This window comes from Gorilla gorilla, chromosome 1 (assembly GCF_029281585.2).
Source record: "Gorilla gorilla gorilla isolate KB3781 chromosome 1, NHGRI_mGorGor1-v2.1_pri, whole genome shotgun sequence".
NCBI classification, from domain to species: domain Eukaryota; kingdom Metazoa; phylum Chordata; class Mammalia; order Primates; family Hominidae; genus Gorilla; species Gorilla gorilla.
This window is the reverse complement of record NC_073224.2, coordinates 55,954,697-55,976,362: the sequence shown is the minus strand read 5'-3', so window position 1 is coordinate 55,976,362 and position 21,666 is coordinate 55,954,697. Positions and strand designations below refer to the sequence as shown.

General features: G+C 37.0%; 1 protein-coding gene across 6 annotated transcripts in view; it reads left to right on the top strand.

The window, feature by feature from the left end:
- Window positions 1–21,666, top strand: part of CAMSAP2 (calmodulin regulated spectrin associated protein family member 2) — a 123,305-nt gene that overhangs the window by 48,806 nt on the left and 52,833 nt on the right. For all 6 annotated transcript variants that reach the window (XM_055367933.2, XM_055367928.2, XM_055367923.2 and 3 more), the window contains one exon: window positions 21,268–21,429. In XM_055367933.2, coding sequence (XP_055223908.2) covers window positions 21,268–21,429 — 162 coding nt within the window. The remainder of the gene's footprint in view (window positions 1–21,267; window positions 21,430–21,666) is intronic.

The following is a 21,666-nucleotide window of genomic DNA, read 5'->3' as shown; positions in this document are numbered from 1 at the left end:
ATTGTTGAAATGACAACAAACAATGGATTTACAGTATTATATATCAAGTTAGTTGGTGAAGCAGCAGCAGAGTTTGATAGGACTGACTCCACATTTGAAAGAAGTTCTACTGTGGGTAAAATGCTATCAAATGGCATCACATATTATAGAGAAATTTTTGGTGAAAGAAGAGCCAATCAGCACGCAAGTTTTGTTGTCTCAAGAAATTGCCACAGCCATCCCATCCTTCAGCAATCACCACTCTGATCGAACAACATGGAACCAAGACCCTCCACCAGCAAAAATACTGTGTTTCATTGAAGCCTTGGGTGATTGTTAGCATTTTTTAGCAATACAATATTTTTAAATTAAGTTAGGTATATTGGTTTTTTAGACATAATGATATTGCACTCAATAGATTACAGTATAATATAAGCGTAACTTTTATATGCCTGGGTATATTAAAAAATTGTGTGACCCGGTTTATTATGCTACTTGCTTTATTGCAATGGAATGGAATGGAACCTGCAATATATCCAAGGAGTACCTGTAGTTGGAATCATAAAGAATGTAGCCTTTTCACATTGACTTTTTATTTAATAATGTGCACTTAAGTTTCCTCCCATGTAGTTTTATAACTTGATTGCTCACATCTTTTTAGCACTGAGTAATATTTTGTTGTCTGAATGTGCTACAGTTTTAAAAATTCATATATCAACTGAAGAATGTCTTGGTTGCTTCCAAGTTTTGGCAATTATGAATAAAGCTTACATAATCATCTGTGTTTAAGTTTTTATGTGGACATAAGTTTTCAGCTCCTATAGGTATATACCATGGAGTGTGATTGCTGGATCATAGAGTAATAATATGTTTAGTTTTGTAAGAAATCACCAAACTCTCTTCCAAAGTGGCTGTATCATTTTGGATTCCCACTAGCAGTGAATGAAAGTTCCTGTTGTTCCACAGGAACTTTCCAGTCCAGTATTTGGTGTTGTCAGTGTTGTGGATTTGGACATTCTAATAGGTTTTAATTTGCATTTCCCTGATAATATATGACTTAGAACATCTTTTCTTTTCTTTTTTTTTTTTTTTTTGAGACGGAGTCTCACCCTGTTGCCCAGACTGGAGTGCAATGGCACAATCTCGGCTCACTGCAAGCTCCGCCTCCTGGGTTCAAGCAATTCTCCCGCCTCAGCTACCCGAGTAGCTGGGATTACAGGTGCCTGCCACCATGGCTGGCTGATTTTTGTATTTTTTTTTTTTTAGTAGAGACGGAGTTTCACTATGCTGGCCAGGCTGGTCTCGAAATCCTGACCTCGGGTGATCCGCCCACCTCAGCCTCCCAAAGTGCTGGAAGTACAGTCATGAGCTACCGTGCCCGGCCAGAACATCTTTTCATATGCTTACTTGCCATCTTTATATCTTCTTTGGTGAGGTGTTTGTTAAGGTTGTTGGCCTGTTTTTTAATTGGGTTGTTTTCTGAGTTTTAAGAGTTTTTTGTATATTTTGGATAACAGTCCTTTATCAGAGATGTCTTTTGCAATTGTTTTCTCCCAGTCTGGGGCTTATGTTTTTCATTCTCTTGACACCCTTCTGCAGTGCAAAATTTTTTATTTTAATAAAGTCCAGCTTATCAATTATTTTTTTCATGGATTGTGCATTTGATTTTGTATCTAAGAAGTCATTGCCAAGCCCAATATTATCTAGATTTTCTTCTGTTATCTTCTAGAAGTTTTATAGTTTTGTTGTACATTTAGGTCTGTGATTCATTTTGAGTTAATTTTTATGAAGGCTGTAGAGTCTGTCTAGAGTCTTTTTTTTTTCATGTGGATGTCTGGTTGTTCTAGCACCATTTGTTAAAAAGACTTTCTCCCCTGCATTGCCTTATTTGCTTCTTTGTCAGAGATCAGTTGACTTTGTTCGTGTGCTCTATATTCTGTTCCAGTGATCTATTTGTTCTTTTGCCAGTACCACATTGTCTTGATTACTGAATCTCTGTAGTGAGCTTTGAAGGTTGGGTAGCATCAGTTCTCTAACTTTATTCTTCTCCTTCAGTATTATTTGCTATTCTAGGTCTTTCGCCTCTCCATGTAAACTTTAGATCAATTCATCAATATCTACAAAATAACTTGCTGGAATTTTTACTGGGATTGCATTGAATCTGTAGATCAAGTTGGGAAAAACTGGTATCTTGATGATATTGAGTCTTTTTATCCATGAACATGGACTCTCTCTCCATTTATTTAGTTCTTTGATTTTGTTGATCAGTTTTATAGTTTTCCTCACATAGATCTTATGCATTTTTTTAGATTTATACTTAGTATTTATAATTTGGGGGTGCTAATGAAAATGGTATTTTGTTTTTAATTTCAAATACCACTTGTTCATTGTTGGTATACAGGAATGTGTTTGGCTTTTGTATGTTAACCTTGTATCCTGCAACCTTGCTATAATATGGTGGTAAGGTGTGGGGGACAGGAGAAGCATTCTATAGTCCTATAATTAGGTCTCAGTCTTTTAGTGAGCCTATGCCTCTGGACTGTGGACTTCATAAATGTTTCTCAGGTTTTTTTCTCCTTCTTTAGGTGGGTCAGGAAGGCTAGAGGGGACAGGATTTGAATGTTTCCCTCTCCCAGGTCAGTTAGGCTTTGATAGTACCTTAACAGATTAAGCTCTGGTTTAACCTAGTTTCTTCTGAGGGCAGGCCTTGTTAAGAAGAATGGAGTGCTCTAGTATATTTAGAAATTCTCTCTTCCCTCCCACTGGAACCATGGGGGCAGCGGGGCTGGGGGGAAGGGTTGGGGACAGTTTCTGATATTTATTGTGAGAACCTGTTCAAGCCAGAGCCTGGTTGAGCTCTTGAAGGTAAAGCTCCCTATAACTTGATCCCTTGGAGTTTAACTCTCAGACTTGTTTACTCTGAACCTGCAACAATTCATCAGTTACAGTTTTCCTTCTCCAGCACTGGTTCCCTTGGCTGTTTCTGTTTGTGAGTCTTTGCTCTGGTAATCTGTGACTTCCCTTTGCCTGTCTGTCTCTCCATCCTTTGGGCTGGTGGTTTGCCTTGTGTTCTCACCTTTCTTTCAGATCTACCTAGAATTGTTGATACTTCATTCTGTTCAGCTTTGTGCTTGTTGTTAGAACAGAGTGACTGCTAAGGTTTTTACATGCAGACCAGAAACTAAAGTCTTCTTTCTTTTACATTTTTTTGTAGTGCACATTTGCTAGTGACATCTTTAGATCAATAAACACTGAGAAAAGTTATCTTTATTTTACCTCCTTTTTTTTTTGAGATGGAGTTTTGCTCTTGTTGCCCAGGCTGGAGTGCAATGGCGCCATCTCGGCTCACTGTAACCTCCGCCTCTCAGGTTCAAGCGATTCTCCAGCCTCAGCCTCCCAAATAGCTGGGATTACAGGCACATGCCACCATGCCTGGCTAATTTTTGTATTTTTAGTAGGGATGGGGTTTCACCATGTTGGTCAGGCTGGTCTCGAATCCCTGACCTCAGGTAATCCACCTGCCTCGGCCTCCCAAAGTTCTGGGATTACAGGCGTGAGCCACTGCACCCGGCCTTTACCTCCATTTTTGTAGGTTGTTTTTGCTGAGTAAGATGCATTCTGTGTCTTCTGGCTTGCATTGTTTCTGAGAGAAGTCAGATGTTATTCTTATCAGATTTCCTCTGTATGTAATGTGTAATTTGATTTTCTTCAGCTGCTTTTAAGATTTCTTTCTTTTTTTTCGGAATTTGGTTATGGTGTGCCTTAATGGATTTTTCTTTGTATTTACCCCGTTGGGGATTTTTAAAGCTACTCATATCCATGAGTTTATAGTTTTCATCAAAAATGGAAAAATTTCAGCCATTATTTCTCTGAATATTATCCCCCACCATGTTTTTTAGACTCCATTTGTATAACTGCTTGCTATTGTCCCACACACAGGTCACCGATGAGGCTCTGAGGCTCTGTTCATTTTTTTAAGGCCTTTTTTCTTCTTATACTTTAGTTGGATAGCTTGAAATATCACTGGAAGTTGAGAACAGGAAAATCTGTTATATTTACAGTCTTATTCCTGTGGTCCCTTTCAAAGATGTATGCTGTTGCAGTTAGCACCTGTGATTGTTATTCTTTTCCTTTAAGACCCTCTTAGAGATTTACTTTTTGTGCGAGCTAGTTAGATATGTTAAAAATTAAATAAATAGTAAGGCCAATATGGTGAAGCCCTGTCTCCACTAAAAATACAAAAATTAGCTGGATGTGGTGGCACGCACCTGTAATCTCAGTTACTCAGGAGGCTGAGGCAGAAGAATCGCTTGAACCCAGGAGGCAGAGGTTGCAGTGAGCCAAGAACACGCCACTGCACTCCACCCTGAGTGACAAAGCAAGACCCTGTCTCCAAAAAAAAAAATACTTACCCAAAATAATTTTTTTATTTAACTATGCCATATGACCTGAGTTCTTCTTTTTAAGAATATGAACTTTAATTTCCTTAGAACTTTAAACATTCATTGGAAAGGTAGGTTAAATTGGGAAAATTAGGCCACCCATAATAGTAAAAGATTTAGTACTTCCATTTAATATATTTGAGGTAATCCTAAAAACATTAATGAGATAGTTTTGTTGAATGTTCAATGTGTAGGCCAAGCTGATGTATTTACATTTACAAAAGTGTTTATATTTCATAATCTGAAATAATTGTTGTCTTAAGTAGTTTACCAGAATACTACTCAGCAATAAAAAGAAATGAACTGTTGATACATATAACAGCTTGTATGAATATGCATAGACATGCTAAGTTTATAAAAGCCAATCCCAGGCCGGGCGCGGTGGCTCACGCCTGTAATCCCAGCACTTTGGGAGGCCGAGGCGGGCGGATCACAAGGTCAGGAGATCGAGACCATCCTGGCTAACACGGTGAAACCCCATCTCTACTAAAAATACAAAAAATTAGCCGGGCGTGGTAGTGGGCGCCTGTAGTCCCAGCTACTCGGGAGGCTGAGGCGGGAGAATGGCGTGAACCGGGGAGGTGGAGCTTGCGGTGAGCCGAGATCGCGCCACTGCACTCCAGCCTGGGCGACAAAGAAAGACTCCGTCTCAAAAAAAAAAAAAAAAAAAAAAAAAAAGCCAATCCCAGCCGGGCGCAGTGGCTCAAGCCTGTAATCCCAGCAGTTTGAGAGTTTGAGATCGGGAGTTTGAGACCAGCCTGGCCAACATGGTGAAACCCTGTCTCTACTAAAAATATAAAAATTAGCTGGGTGTGGTGGCAGGCGCCTGTAATCCCAGCTACTCTGGAGGCTGAGGCAGGAAAATTGCTTGAACCCGAGGAGGAGGTTGCACTGAGCCGAGATGGCACCACTGCACTCCAGCCTGGATGACAAAGCAAGAGACTCCGTCTCGGGCAGTGGGGGTGGGGGAGAAGACAATCCCAAAAAGTTACATGCTGTATAAATCCCATTTATATAAACATTCTTGAAATGACAAAATTATAGAAATGGAGAACAGATTAGTGATTGCCAGGGGTTGGAGAGAAGTAGGTGTGACTGGGAAAGGGCAACATGAAGGATCCTGTGTTGTAGTGTTTTGTGGCTTAATTATATCCGTATCAGTATCCTGGTTGTGATATTGTACTATGGTTTTGCAAGGTGTTACCATTGGGGGAAACTGGGTATATGGTAAATGGGATGTTTCTGTGTTCTTTCTCACAGTTGTGTTTGAACTTACAATGAGCTCAAAATAAAAAGTTTAATAAAAAGATGTATGAGGAATGAATTTTTAAGATGAAAAGAAAATGCTACCATGTGGAGCAGAAATGGTTTCAGTGTCATTTCTCACTGGTAGTGAGAAAGTATGGAGTGATCGAGTACATTATCTCTGTAGCGGACAGACCTGGATTGAAACCCCAACAATGATCAGCAGTTTGACTTTATAACATTTCTAAAACTCTCTGAGCTTCAGTTTTTCTCATCTATAGTAAGCAATGATAATATTGTCTGCCTTATAAATAGGTGTGAGGATTAAATACAATAGTGGCTGTGAAGTATCTAATGTGGTGCTTGACCTATAGTAAGAAAGATCAGTAAATGTTAGCAATCATCGTTGGTTTTTATTGACCTACTTCTATTTCTAGGGTGTTTTTTTAATGGATATTAGTATATATGTTAATTTAAATAACATGTATAACTGAGTTACTAGGAAAGATGTTTACTTATATGTGGGAAAACAAAATAGTAACAACTAAAAGAAATACAATTATTTTTCACTTTAGATCATAAAATTTCTTAAGAGTGGATTTGATTTTGGAAGGGTTGCTGCAAAGAAAGCTCCTTGTTTGGATATTACTGACGGTAGGACAGTATTCTGAGCTTAAAACACTTGTATCCTGTTGCTCTGCATATTTATGGTATAATTAAAGTGGCTTATATTTGCTTTGAAAACCCACTCGAAGGCATTTTATTCTTAAGGCTTTTTTTTAAATTTTCATCTTTTATTTCTTTTTTGGCTTATTGATCCCTCTTCAGTTTCTGCAACTAATTGTAGCAACTGGACTCGCAAACGTTGTTTAATTAGCACTACATTAAGGTTGTAGACTTTCTTATACCCACCTGATGACGTGTGTATTAAACAAACAAACAAACATTTTGAAGTGCATTCTTTATAAGGTAAGGCTTGGGAGGAAAGCCACCCACAATTAACCTAGGAATTAAAAAGGTAAGCAGAAACAACTTATTCTGTGGATGTAGTAACAGCTCCTTTTTACTCCAGATATTACCCAAAGCTTACTTGTAAACATAGTTTTCTGGGACAAGAATATTGAGATCTGTAAATTCATCTTCAGACCTTAGCTGACTTAGCTATGACATATATAATGATGCATGTATAAGATGTGCTTACTGATTTCTGTGGAAAAAATACAAGCTTTGTTTGCTTCTAAATTACATTTTCTTCTATTCTTAATTTTGCCAAAAGTTTAAAAACTAAGATAAGATAAACATTTTGCCATACAGTTGACCCTTGAACAACATGAGTTTGAACTGAGCAGACCCACTTTATACACAGTTTTTTCAGTAAGTACAATAGACCCTGCAAATCAGCGGGTTTGGCATAACCAAATATGACATAACCAAATATTCCAGACTCACTTTCTTCTTTCCCTATCTCTGACCTGGAACCAGCCGTTTTCTGTGAAGCCTTGGGTTTATATTAATGGGGAATGTTATTTAGAAACCATCATCTGGGGATAGATGTATTTATTGCTGCTGCTTTGGTGTTACTGCTAGGCCCTTAACTCATGACAATGCCAGGAGAAATATGTAATCATGAGTTTTTACTGATATCTCCATAGGATTCTTCCATATTTGAATCTTAAAATGAGCATCTGCCCCAGGGCCCCTTCCCAGAGGTATGCATTCCCAGCACAATGCAGTTCTTGGCTAGAGTCAAGTTGTATTGCCTCCTGTGCCTGCCTTAATCTGGCTCTGCTGGCTGAGATCCATGTCTATCTGGATTCACCAGCAGCACTCACCATCCATGCTCTAATTAGAGTCCCATCTGCATTTCCACATTGTAGTTTTGTGCATTTTTCAGTATGGCAACCTCCAGCCATGTTGATGAGTCTGCCTGGGCAGTCCTCATTGCCTCCTGGTTATAAAGTTGTGTGACTTTTGAGTGATTCATCCTAACCCTATTCTTGACATAAACCATGTTATTTTTACAGCATGAAATGCCTTGTACTATTATTGTCACTCCATTTTATAGTTGAGGTATTGAAGCACAGAGAAGTTAAGGAATTTGCCAAAGATCACCTAGTTAGTAAGTGGCAGAGTTGGGATTAAACCTAGGTACTCTGCTTAAATGGTCTTTGCTAACCTATGCTGCTAGACTATAGGATTTATGTGGGGAAGTATTAGAAGACCTGAAAAGAGTGATTATTTTAAGATCTTGAAGAATTTTAATATTATTTAAATAATCTTGGACTTGTTGGGTAGGCCCTGGGAAGTCACTGAAGGCTTTTGACTGTAGAGTGATGTGATTGGCAATGTCCTGTAGAAAGGTTAATCACTTGTAGCTGTGAGGGACTGTGAAAGCAAGATTCCTGATAGTATGCTGTTCTTGGGCTTCTCTCTAGAGATCTAATGAGTCAGCCTCTAAGGTTTGATGCCAGGGAATTTATGATCTTTTTGATGATCATCCATATTTGGAACGACTGCTCTAAACTGTTTCCTTTGTTTACTATATTCGTTTGACTACTAGTATGCCATTCCTGTATGTGTCCATCCAGTACAGCCACATTTAAATGCCCTTAATTTGCCATTTGAAGCTACATATAGTCCAGATGAAGTCGATGAGTCTGCTCAGGAGACATATCTTTCATCTGTCTGGGCCTTGCATTTCAATAGATATTTGAGCTATACTCTTTCTTGTATATATTAAGTTTGCAATAAAGCTTAATATCAGCTTGTTTTAACATTATCTTGGAAACACTTCTTCATTGGGTAGTGTGATTATTACCAAATGTAAGTGACAAGATGTAAACCAGATACTCATCTACTTGTATATAAACAGATGAAAGAGAACTCTCAACTACTTCCTTGTCTCTAATATTTGCTTCCTAAAAATTTGGGCAGAATTAAATAGCAGCTAAATCAGTATCATTGTGCTGATAGTTGCATGCTAGTCATCATACTTTTTTGACTTGCTCTGCCTACTTCACTGACATATCTAACCAGGGAGGTCCAAATAAAATAAAAATAGCAGTTTTGTGCGATCAGTTGTTTAAGCATATGACATATTGTTAAGATTTTGAAACTCTTCAGAGAGGTATTTTGAATCTCATGGAAGTCACCCCTCTTGCCAGGGCTGCCACATGCATAGTTCCACCTGGGTATAGCAGAGTAGCAGTGGCACCTTTGGTCCTGACTATGTTTAATACAGATTGGATATAACAGCAGTATGTCTGGAACAACAATGCCATAGTCCTCTTGTAGGTTACTACTTAACTATTTGCTGTTCAATAGTTAAACAAAATTTTTTGTGTTAAAAAAAATCAATTGACCATAGACATATGGGCTTATTTATGGACTCTCAGTTCCATTGATCTCTGTTTTTATACCAGTACCATATTGTGTTGATTATTGTTGCTTTGTAGTAAGTTTTAAAATCAGGAAGTATAAGTCCTCCTACTTTGTTCCCTTTCACGATTGCTTTGGCTGTGGTGAGTCCCTTGAGTTTTAATATGAATTTTAGGATCAGTTTGTCAGTTTCTATAAAGAAGCTACCTGGGATTCTGATAGAGATGACATTACTTTGTATACCAATTTAGGAAAGTATTGCCATCCTAGGAGTATGTAGTCTTCCATCCATCAATATGGGATGTCTTTCTGTTTATCTTTAATTTCTTTCAACAATGTTTTGTAGTTTTTAGAGCATAAGTTTTACACTTCTTTTAAATGTATTGCAAAGTACTTTATTCTTTTTGGTGCTATCATAAATGGAATTGTTTTCTGAATTTCATTTTCAGATTGTTTATTGCAGACATATGTGTTTACAAATGTAATTGCTTATTGTATATTGATCTTGTATCCTACAACCTTAGTGAACTCTTTTACTGGTTCTAATTGTTTTAGAGGATTCCTTAGGACTTTTTATATATAAGATCATGTCATTTGCAAGTAGAGATAGTTTAACTTCTTTCTTTCTGGTCTGGATGCCATGTCAGATATTTTTTCTTTACTGCAATTTAAGCAGTATTATTATTTTACCAGAAAAAAATTTCCTCTCAATATGTGGTTTTATAAAGGTTTCTAGATTCTTTGGGTTTTTAGTATATACTCAGTTTTGCTGTAATGTAATATATATGCTCTTTAAATCACTGTACTATGGAAAATTGTGCAATAAACACCACAGGACTTACGAGAAAAGCTGGTAAGAGCAGTGTATGTTGTTTTAAAATGATAGGAATATAATAAAAATGGTGGTGTAATTTTATGGGTGTTAATGTTTAAAATATACATACATACTGTAATACGTATGGCACTTCACTTTGAAAAAAGCCTGAAGTTTTCTTGTGGAAGTAGCATTAAAATGGTTGCAGCATGTGAGTTGTTGTGAAGTATCCTGTCTGAAATAGGACAGCAAGTGATAACACCAGAGAAAGTTATAATACCAGATGAGAAAGATGAGGGTATAGTTCATGTTACACACGGTGAACTGAAGGAAGTGGTAGATGTCTGAGATGTGTGTGCATATATGTATTCCCACATGTCTCAGTAAAGCTGTGTGTGATTTTTTGCATTCACCTAGTATTTCTGGTGAACAAAGCTATGCATAAACAAACTGCAATTCAGATTGTTCCCTAATATACCAGTTGCATGGAAACAAATGTGTATTTTCAAAACAGAACTAACTGTACTTCTGTCAAATATTTGCTCCTCTAATTGCAAAATGAAAGCCAACGTAATTCAATTTGCAGACATTTGCTTTATACAAAATTTATCCAGAAAAATCCCTATACTACTAAAAGGCAAGAACATGTAAAATATCTGAAGGTTATTTATTTTTTAATTATACTTTTAAGTTCTGGGATACATGTGCAGAACGTGCAGGTTTGTTACATAGCTATACATGTGTCATGGTGGTTTGCTGCACCCATCTACCCATCACCTACATTAGGTATTTCTCCTAATGCTGTTCCTCCCCTAACCCTCTACCCCCCAACAGGCCCCAGTGTGTGATGTTCCCCTCCCTGTGTCCATGTGTTCTCATTGTTCAACTCCCATTTATGGGTGAGAACATGCAGTGTTTGGTTTTCTGTTCCTGCGTTAGTTTGTTGAGAATGGTTTCCAGCTTCATCCATGTCCCTGCAAAGGACGTGAACTCATCCTTTTTTATGGCTGCATAGTATTCCATGGTATATATGTGCCACATTTTCTTCATCCAGTCTATCATTGATGGGCATTTGGGTTGGTTCCAAGTCTTTGCTGTTGTGAATAGTGCTGCAGTAAACATACGTGTGGATGTGTCTTTATAGTAGAATGATTTATAATCCTGTGGGTATATACCCAGTAATGGGATTGCTGGGTCAAATGGTGTTTCTGGTTCTAGATCCTTGAGGAATCACCACACTATCTTCCACAATGGTTGAACTAATTTACATTCCCACCAACAGTGTAAAAGCATTCCTATTTCTCCACATCCTATCCAGCATCTGTTGTTTCCTGACTTTTTAATGATTGCCATTCTGACTGGCATGAGATGGTATCTCATTGTGGTTTTGATTTGCATTTCTCTGATGACCAGTGATGATGAGCTTTTTTTCATATTTGTTGGCTGCATAAATGTCTTCTTTTGAGAAGTGTCTGTTCATATCCTTTGCCCACTTTTTGATGGGGTTGTTTGTTTTTTTCTTATAAATTCATTGAAGTCCCTTGTAGATTCTGGATGTTAGCCCTTTGTCAGATGGATAGATTGCAGAAGTTTTCTCCCATTCTGAAGGTTGCCTGTTCACTCTGATGATAGATTCTTTTGCTGTGCAGAAGCTCTTTAGTTTAATTAGATCTCATTTGTCAATTTTGGCTTTTGTTGCCATTGCTTTTTGTGTTTTAGTCATGAAGTCTTTGCCTATGCCTATGTCCTGAATGGTATTGCCTAGGTTTTCTTCTAGGGTTTTTATGGTTTTAGGTCTTATGTTTAAGTCTTTAATCCATATCGAGTTAATTTTTGTATAAGGTGTAAGGAATGGGTCCAGTTTCAGTTTTCTGCATAGGGCTAACCAGTTTTCCCAACACCATTTATTAAATAGGGAATCCTTTCCCCATTGCTTGTTTTTGTCAGGTTTGTCAAAGATCAGATGGTTGTAGATGTGCGGCGTTATGTCTGAGGCCTTTGTTCTGTTCCATTGGTCTATATATCTGTTTTGGTACCAGTACCATGCTGTTTTGGTTACTATAGCCTTGTAGTATAGTTTGAAGTCAGGTAGTGTGTTGACTCCAGCTTTGTTCTTTTTGCTTAGGATTGTATTGGCTATATGGGCTCTTTTTTGGTTCCATATGAAATTTAAAGTAGTTTTTTCTAATTCTGTGAAGAAAGTCAATGGTAGCTTGATGGGGATAGCATTGAATCTATAACTTACTTTGGGCAGTATGGCCATTTTCACGATATTGATTCTTCCTATCCATGAGCATGGAATATTTTTCCATTTGTTTGTGTCCTCTCTTATTTCCTTGAGCAGTGATTTGCAGTTCTCCTTGAAGAGGTCCTTCACATTCCTTATAAGTTGTATTCCTAGGTATTTTATTTTCTTTGTAGCAATTGTGAATGGGAGTTCACTCATGATTTGGCTCTCTATTTGTCTCTTATTGTGATGTATAGGAATGCTTGTGATTTGTGCACATTAATTTTGTATCATGAGACTTTGCTGAAGTTGTTCATCAGCTTAAGGAGATGTTGGGCTGAGATGATGGGTTTTTCTACATATACAATCATGTCATCTGCAGACAGAGACAATTTGACTTTCTCCCTTCCTTTGAATACCCTTTATTTCTTTCTCTTGCCTGATTGCCCTGGCCAAAACTTCCAATACTGTGTTGAATAGGAGTGGTGAGAGAGGGCATCCTTGTCTTGTGCTGGTGTTCAAAGGGAATGCTTCCAGCTTTTGCCCATCCAGTATGATATTGGCTGTGGGTTTGTCATAAATAGCTCTTATTATTTTGAGATATATTTCATCAATACCTAGTTTATTGAGAGTTTTTAGCATGAAGGGGTGTTGAATTTTATTGAAGGCCTTTTCTGCATCTGTTGAGATAATCGTGTGGTTTTTGTCATTGGTTCTGTTTATGTGTTGGATTATGTTTATTGATTTGCCTATGTTGAACCAGCCTTGCATCCCAGGGATGAAGCTGACTTGATCGTGGTGGATAAGCTTTTTGATGTGGTGCTGGATTCAGTTTGCCAGTATTTTATTGAGGGTTTTCACATTGATGTTCATCAGGGATATTGGCCTGAAATTTTCTTTTTTTGTTGTGTCTTTGCCAGATTTTGGTATCAGGATGATGCTGGCCTCATAAAAAGAGTTAGGGAGAAGTCCCTCTTTTTCTATTGTTTGGAATAATTTCAGAAGGAATGGTACCAGCTCCTCTTTGTACCCCTGGTAGAATTTGGCTGTGAATCCGTCTAGTCCTGGGGTTTTTTTTTTTTTTTTGGTTGGTAGACTTTTAATTACTGCCTCAATTTCAGAACTTGTTATTGGTCTGTTCAGGGATTCAACTTCTTCCTGGTTTAGTCTTGGGAGGGGGTATGTGTCCAGGAATTTATCCATTTCTTCTAGATTTTCTAGTTTATTCACATAGAGGTGTTTATAGTATTCTCTGATGGCAGTTTGTATTTCTGTGGTATCAGTGGTGATATCCCCTTTATCATTTTTTATTGTATCTATTTGATTCTTCTCTCTTTCCTTCTTTATTAGTCTGGCTAGCAGTCTATCTATTTTGTTAATCTTTTCAGAAAACCAGCTCCTGGATTCATTGATTTTTTTGAAGGCTTTTTCATGTCTCTTTCTCCTTCAGTTCTGCTCTGATCTTAGTTATTTCTTGTCTTCTGCTAAGTTTTGAATTTGTTTGCTCTTGCTTCTCTAGTTCTTTTAAATGTGATGTTAGGGTGTCGATTTTGGATCTTTCCTGCTTTCTCTTTTGGGTATTTAGCGCTGTAAATTTCACTCTAAACACTGCTTTAGCTGTGTTCCAGAGATTCTGGTACATGTGTCTTTGTTCTCATTGGTTTCAAAGAGCTTACTTATTTCTGCGTTAATTTTGTTATTTACCCAGTAGTCATTCAGGAGCAGATTGTTCAGTTTCCATGTAGTTGAGCGGTTTTGAGTGAGTTTCTTAACCTTGAGTCCTAATTTGACTGCACTGTGGTCTGAGAGACTGTTTGTTATGATTTCCATTCTTTTGCATTTGCTGAGGAGTGTTTTACTTCCAATTATGTAATCAATTTTAGAATAAGGGCAATGTGGTTCTGAGAAGAATGTGTATTCTGTTGATTTGGGATGGCGAATTCTGCAGATGTCTATTAGGTCTGCTTGGTCCAGAGCTGAGTTCAAGTCCTGAATATCCTTGTTAATTTTCTATCTCGTTGATCTAATATTGACAGTGGGGTGTTCAAGTCTCCCACTATTATTGTGTGGGAGTCTAAGTCTCTTTGTAGGCCTCTAAGAACTTGCTTTATGAATCTGGGTGCTCCTGTATTGGGTGCATATATATTTAGGATAGTTAGTTCTTCTTGTTGCATTGATCCCTTTACCATTATGGAATGCCCTTCTTTGTCTTTTTTTATCTTTGTTGGTTTGACATCTGTTTTATCAGAGACTAGGATTGCAACCCTTGCTTTTTTTTTGCTTTCCATTTGCTTGGTAAATCTTCCTCCATCCCTTTATTTTTAGCCTGTGTGTGTCTTTGCACATGTGATGGGTCTTCTGAATACAGCACACCAGTGGGTCTTGACTCTATCCAATTTGTCAATCTGTGTCTTTTAACTGGGGCATTTAGCCCATTTACATTTAAGGTTAATATTGTTATGTGTGAATTTTATCCTGTCATTATGATGCTAGCTGGTTATTTTGCCTGTTAGTTGATGCAGTTTCTTCATAGTGTTGATGGTCTTTACAATTTGGTATGTTTTTGCAGTGGCTGGTACTGTTTTTTCCTATCCATATTTAGTGCTTCCTTCAGGAGCTCTTGTAAGGCAGGCCTGGTGGTGACAAAAATCTCTCAGTATTTGGTTGTCTGTAAAGGATTTTATTTCTCCTTCGCTTATGAAGCTTAGTTTGACTGGATATGAAATTCTGGGTTGAAAATTCTTTTCTTTAAGAAGGTTGAGGCCTGACGCAGTGGCTCACACCTGTAATCGCAGCACTTTGGGAGGCCAAGACGGGCGGATCACAGGGTCGAGAGATTGAGACCATCCTGGCCAACATTGTGAAACCCCTTCTCTACTAAAAATACAAAAATTAGCTGGGCGTGGTGGTGTGTGCCTATAGTCCCAGCTACTTGGGAGGCTGAGGCAGGAGAATCTCTTGAACCCGGGAGGTGGAGGTTGCGGTGAGCTGAGATCACGCCACTGCACTCCAGCCTGGAGACAGAGCAAGACTCCATCTCAAAGAAAAAAAAAAAAATAGAACGTTGAATATTGGCCCCCACTCTCTTCTGGCTTGTAGGGTTTCCACGTAGAGATCCACTGTTAATCTGATGGGCTTCCCTTTGTGGGTAACCTGACCTTTCGGGTGAATCTGATGATTATGTGTCTTGGGGTTGCACTTCTCGAGGAGTATCTTTGTGGTGGTCTCTGTATTTCATGAATTTGAATGTTGGCCTGTCTTCCTCGGTTAGGAAGTTCTCCTGGATAATATCCTGAAGAGTGTTTTCCAACTTGGTTCCATTCTCCCCATCACTTTCAGGTATACCGATCAAACGTAGGTTTGGTCTTTTCACATAGTCCCATATTTCTTGGAGGCTTTGTTTGTTCCTTTTCGTTGTTTTTTCTCTAATCTTGCCTTCATGCTTTATTTTATTAAGTTGATTTTCAATCTCTGATATCCTTTCTAAATTATCTGAAGGTTATTAAAGCTTACACCATCTAAATTATAGAGTACCTATAAGCTAAAAGCTAGAGTCAGATGGCAGTATCTAAGATGAAATCTTAAGTGTAGGTGGTATCCTTGTTTTCTTTTTCATAATCTCTTTAACTCGTCTTAGTACTTTATTTATTTATTTGTTCTGGGAACCACATTTGAGCTTTGAGAGGCAGGAGGACAGTGCTTGATGTGTTGGCAGCTAGTAACCCCTAGTTTAACTGAGTTGAGGACAGTAGTAATACTATGGTGGCAATAGCAAGATTTTTATCTCTGCAGCCTTATGGTACAACTGTCTTGGTTTAAAACTGGATTTTATTTTAACTAAATTCTGTTTTAAACCAAGATAGTTCTATATAAGAATGTCTTTGGATTGGAAGCCTTGGTTTTAGTTTATTCTTGAATTGTCAATATCAGAAGTTTAGAAATAGTAATTCAATGGCAAAGTATTATTACATAATAACAAAAGATTTATTGTGAAATACTGGGGCCAACATGGAGGAATGGCAAGTATACGAGCTTTGACCATAGACAGACCAGGATTTTGAATCCTAGTTCTAACTCTTACTAACTCTGTGACCAAATGTAGATACTCATCCTGAGATTTCCTCATTGATAAAATGACATATCACCTCAGCGGAGTTGCAAGTGGTGTTTTACTTTTATCTCCATGTAAATTAAAGATAAATGAAACTTACGAAAAAGTGTTTATATAGATAAATGATATGTAAAATATTTTCTAAATTGGAATAACTTTGAAAAACTATAGAGTATAATATGAATATGCTGTATGTACCATTTTAGCAGAATAACTAGTACCTCATGTTTGTGATTGATTAAAGTATTTATTTCCTCTTAAATACCTGTGGGCGCACTTGGGCATAGTAGGCAGTCTAGCCACTTTATTAGTCCAAAAACTAAGTTCATTTTAGGATTTTTTTTAAGTTCTATGTCTAAATCTGATACAAGAATAGTAAAAGCCATGCAGTAGTAGAACTTTTATCTTAATTTATGAGGCTAAAAATTTCTTATAACACTGAAACGCTTTCCTTTCTTTAATAGGTTTAACCTTCATTTCTAATACATAAATGTAATTTATTTTTGCTTAGACTCCACTGGTTGGAGATGATAAAAATATAACCCTTGTAACACAGATATAGAACCTAATGGTGGCCTTTGGATTATACTTCAGCTCTCACCCAGTAAAGTCCCTGGGATTCCACATTCCCCAAATCCTTTTCTTTTCATTGAAATGCCGAGTAGCCCTCCTGCTTTTTCTTCCATAACCAGCCTTCCTACTGCTGCTCTTAGATGTCATGCTATGCTCTGCCACCTGGTGGTTGCAATGTACACTGCTGTTTCTGTTGCTGCCGCAGTTGCCTCCTACAAGGTGCAGAGGTTGGGATTAAGTCTGCAGGTGTGATGTTCAGTGATGTGGGCTCTGGAGCCAGATTTCTAAGTTTGAATCCCTACATCATTGCCTCCTTGCTGTGTAACCTTGGACAGGTTATACAGTTTTCTTATCTGTAAAATAGGTAGAGTAATAGTGCTTATTACCCTCACAGGGTTGTTTTATTAAATTAATACAAATGCTGAGAACATTACATACTGAAAACAGTACATGACAGAAAACAGTAAAATGCCAAAAACAGTATGTGACACTTAACAGTGTTAGTTATTGTTATTATTCTGATCTGAATGCTTTAGGTAAGCAATTAAACGTGTATATTTTATTTGGAGCTATCATAGCTCCAAACTGATTGATTTTAGCCTTGAGTTTATTTTTTAATGTTGATCTTTTCTAAATCCATTGTGTATATACTTTCTGTTATACATAATTTTTAATTATCACTATCATATTGTAAAGTTAAGAAGTAAAAAAAAAAAATCACACTAAAATGTAAGAGTTCTTAAAGTGAGTGAATATCATATGGAAATAACCACAGCACAGTAGTGGAATTTTTAGAAATTTGTTTTTTAATTTGGGAAGTTTATCAGTGAAATGAGCTTTGTTCTGAACATGTATCCCAATTTTCGAAGTAAACTATAGATTTTATTTGTGTTTTTACATACTATAACAAGGTAATTTCTAAGTTTTACTTTTATTCATTGATTTTCCCTTTCTGTTGTGTGTGCGTGTGTGTCTGTGGTATTCAAACATTATTATGGTATGATGTTCTGTTTTTTTTTTTTTTTTTTCTTTGAGACAGAGTGTTGCTCTGTTGCCCACGCTGGAGTGCAGTGGTGCGACCTCAGCTCACTGCAACCTCCACCTCCCGGGTTCATGCCATTCTCCTGCCTCAGCCTCCTGAGTAGCTGAGACTACAGGTGTCCGCCACCACGCCTGGCTAATTTTTTGTATTTTTAGTAGAGACAGGGTTTCACCGTGTTAGCCAGGATGGTCTCGATCTCCTGACCTTGTGATCTGCCCACCTCGGCCTCCCAAAGTGCTGGGATTACAAGTGTGAGCCACCGCGCCTGGCCAGATGTTCTGTTTTTCTTGTTTCTGTTCTGTTTCCTTCCTTTTTCATATTTTTATGTATATATATAAAACAGTATTATAGTGTGGTATTCTGTTTTTTCCACTCAATTTTATATTGTACACATTTCCCTTATTTTTAAATAGTTTAATATATCATAAATTACTCATTTTGGTTGGATATTGTTTTCTTTCTGTTGTATAATATTATAATGGTTATTTTTTATTTATACAGCGTTTTTCTCCTCTCTCATGTGTTTATAGAACAAACTGCCAAAAGGAGTCTTAAGAGTACATGAATGATTTTGTGGCTCTTGAAATATTTTCCCACATTTTAATCCAAAAATGCCATGCTTTTTAATGCTGTTAAACAGGAATTTACTTTCACCCATAAAACATTGTCTAGGAACAAAAGTGAAAAAGACAGGATCCCTGCTCTCCAGGGATGGAGTATAACGGAGAGGATACATACAGATGAATGATTAAAGAGAAAGGCTACAATATTGTGAGTGTGAAGGAAGAACTGGGATAGTTGGACAGTAGCAGTGTGGGAAATACTTCTTAGAGGAGATTGAATATGAAAATGTGGTTTTAATTTGAAATAATTATTGATCCTCCTTTTTCTTTCTTGCATATTATGTTTGTCATTTCTGAAACATATTTTTTTGCTTTGCAACAAAATGACTTAACTCCTGCCAACTGCATGATATGGTAGAAAGAGCACACAGGTTTGGACAAATTGCATAATTGTCTAAACTTCAGTTTCTGCACATATAAAACATAAACGATACTTCCTTTAGAGACTTTTGAGGATTATAGAAAGTGTTTTTTATCTATTATCTCCAGGCTTACTTCAAAAAATATTTGAAATGAAAGAGTTAATATACTAATAAAGTATTTAGCACAGTATATGGCACATAAGTTAGACTTAGTAAGTAGGAGCCACTGTTGGTTTTATGATTGCCAGTGTTAAGCATTCTGCTTCTTACAAAGCATCAGCTTTTCTATAAATACTGCTCAGTTTTCTAGAAGCTGGAACTGCCACCTCCTAAATGATCAGAATTCACTTCCTCAACCTCCAGAGTAACCCAGCTCTTGAGTCTTTATAGTAACCAAAAGGCTAGCTTCTTTCTTTCCTTTCCTTTCTTTAGCCCCTGCTAGTTGCCAGGTACCATGTTAGATGTAGGGAATAGGAAGATAACTGAGATAATATCCTACAACTGTCTATCTAGAGAAATAGAGTCATATGCAGGTGACTGTGCACATGTCAGAGAAATCAGTGGTTCTCAACCCTGGCTGCTCATTAGCATCACCTGGGGAAGCTGTTTAAAAATACCAGTGCTGATGCCGTACTTTAGATAATTTAGAAATTAATGCAAACAGAAACAATATTCTGTAGGAACCTGTACTCATTGATAGGTTGAGTGAGTCATTTTGATTGGAAAGAGAACTGGAAAAATCTTCACAATCAGAGTAACATTCAAACCAACGACAAAACTTAGTCTGTATTGTTAGGAGGACAAGAAGCCAGGGCACAAAAGCTTGAAAACTGGTAGCAGATTGGAGAAGGAAATGGTAGATTCTAAGGCTAGACTAACAAAGCAGCTAATAAGAAAGAAAGAAACTTTACCTCTCTTAAGGAGTTTAGACTTCATTATGTAGAAAATGAGGTAGACTTTATGAGAGAATGATATGATGCAATCTCTGATTTGGAAAAAACAGCCGCTAGTTTATAACATTGTCAAAAGTAAATTCCAGATGGACTTAAAGTTATGGAAAAAATAGAGAATAATATTTCTATATTTTGGGGTTGGAGAAGACCTTTATAAACATGTTATCAACTCCAAAGCCATAAAGGAAAACACTGAGATTAACAGATTTTACCAAGTAAATATTTAAAACTCTGCAACAAAAGGTACCCTAAAGTTGAAAGTCTGGAGGCAAACTAGGGGAAAATATTTGCTACCTCAATGACAGAAGGTTAAAAAGTACTTAATATATAATGAGCTCTTACAAATCAGTTAAGAATAGGCAAAAGATTTGAGCAGGTAGCTTTCCAAAGAAGAAATGCAAATGGTTGCTAAAGCACATAAAAGGATGCTCATCTTCAGTGATAATCAGGATTGTAAAGTCAAACAAGAGTGGGGTCTTCTAAACTTTCATGTTGATACAGATTTTTAAAAGTGAATAATATCTAATGTTGTCAAAAATGTGGAGAAACAGGCAGGCTGATAACGTTGGTGGGAGATAAGTTGGTGTAACCTTTCTAGAGAGTAGATTAGTGGTTATCTATCAAAACTTAAATTGTGGTTGCCCTTGGACCCAGTGGCCACAACTAAGAATTATCCCTGGAGAAATACAATGTTGTAACATTGTTGGTAATGCCAAGCAGTGTAAATGTGTACATATTTGATAGGCATTAAACTTTTTTGTAGGAATATATACCAGACTGAAGAAACTGGTGGAGGGAGGGGCACTTCATATACTACTGTAATGTTTTTTTTAGAACTTCCATATAACAGTGTGTGTGTGTGTGTGTGTGTGTGTGTGTGTGTGTGTATCTCTATCTATCTATCTATCTATCTATCTATCTATCTATCTATCTATCTATCTATCTATCTATCTGTCTATGCCAAATCTATCTATCTGTGCCAAAGGCTAGAAGTCCTGTTCTGGATGAATTAGATGAGGAAGAAGTTGGAGGCAGGAAAACCAGTTAAAGAATTTTTTGCCTTGTTCAAGTGTGAGAAATGTTTGGGTCTGAATTGGAACTGTGACAATCAGAATGAGGAAGAGGGAAGATTTGAAAGATAGAGAATCTATAAACTTGTACTATGTGGGTGAGAAGAATGAGGAAAGACCGTCAAAGATGGTTCTGAAGTTGGTAAGTTATATTGCTGAGTAAGTGACCATGACATTATAAAAAATAGGAAAAACAAGAAAAGAAGCATCTTTGGAGTAGAAGATAATGAATATCTTAAATATAGATCCTCAATAAGTATTTGAACAATAAATTAGTTTGGGTCAGTTAGCTCATCTTTAGCATGTAAAATTTATGCTTTCTTATTAAGGCTGGTCTTCTGTAGTTATTCTGCTGCTTGTTAGGAGATGTCATTAACATTTCGAAATATGTAAAAAGCAATTTCTAAATATAATTTTTAAACTATTTGTTCTTGTTTTATATTTTCAGAGTGCACATTTGGCCATGATCGATACCCTCATGATGGCTTATACTGTAGAAATGGTCAGTATAGAAAAAGTAATTGCGTGTGCTCAGCAGTATTCAGCTTTTTTTCAAGCCACAGATCTGCCCTATGATATTGAGGACGCTGTCATGTACTGGATAAATAAGGTAGGATTATACTCACTTGAGTAAATCGCATCTCATAGCCAGAAAACGTGAAATTCTAAATTATACGTTGCCACTTCATTACTCTTTTTGTTTCAAATCAAAGTGCAAACTTAAGTTGTAAAATACACTTAATTTTTTATTAAAAAAGCTTAAAATGATGAAAATAGTTTTCTGTATACTTAGCAATATTTATAATTACTCTTTTTTCTTTTCTTTTTTTTTTTGAGAAGTAGTCTT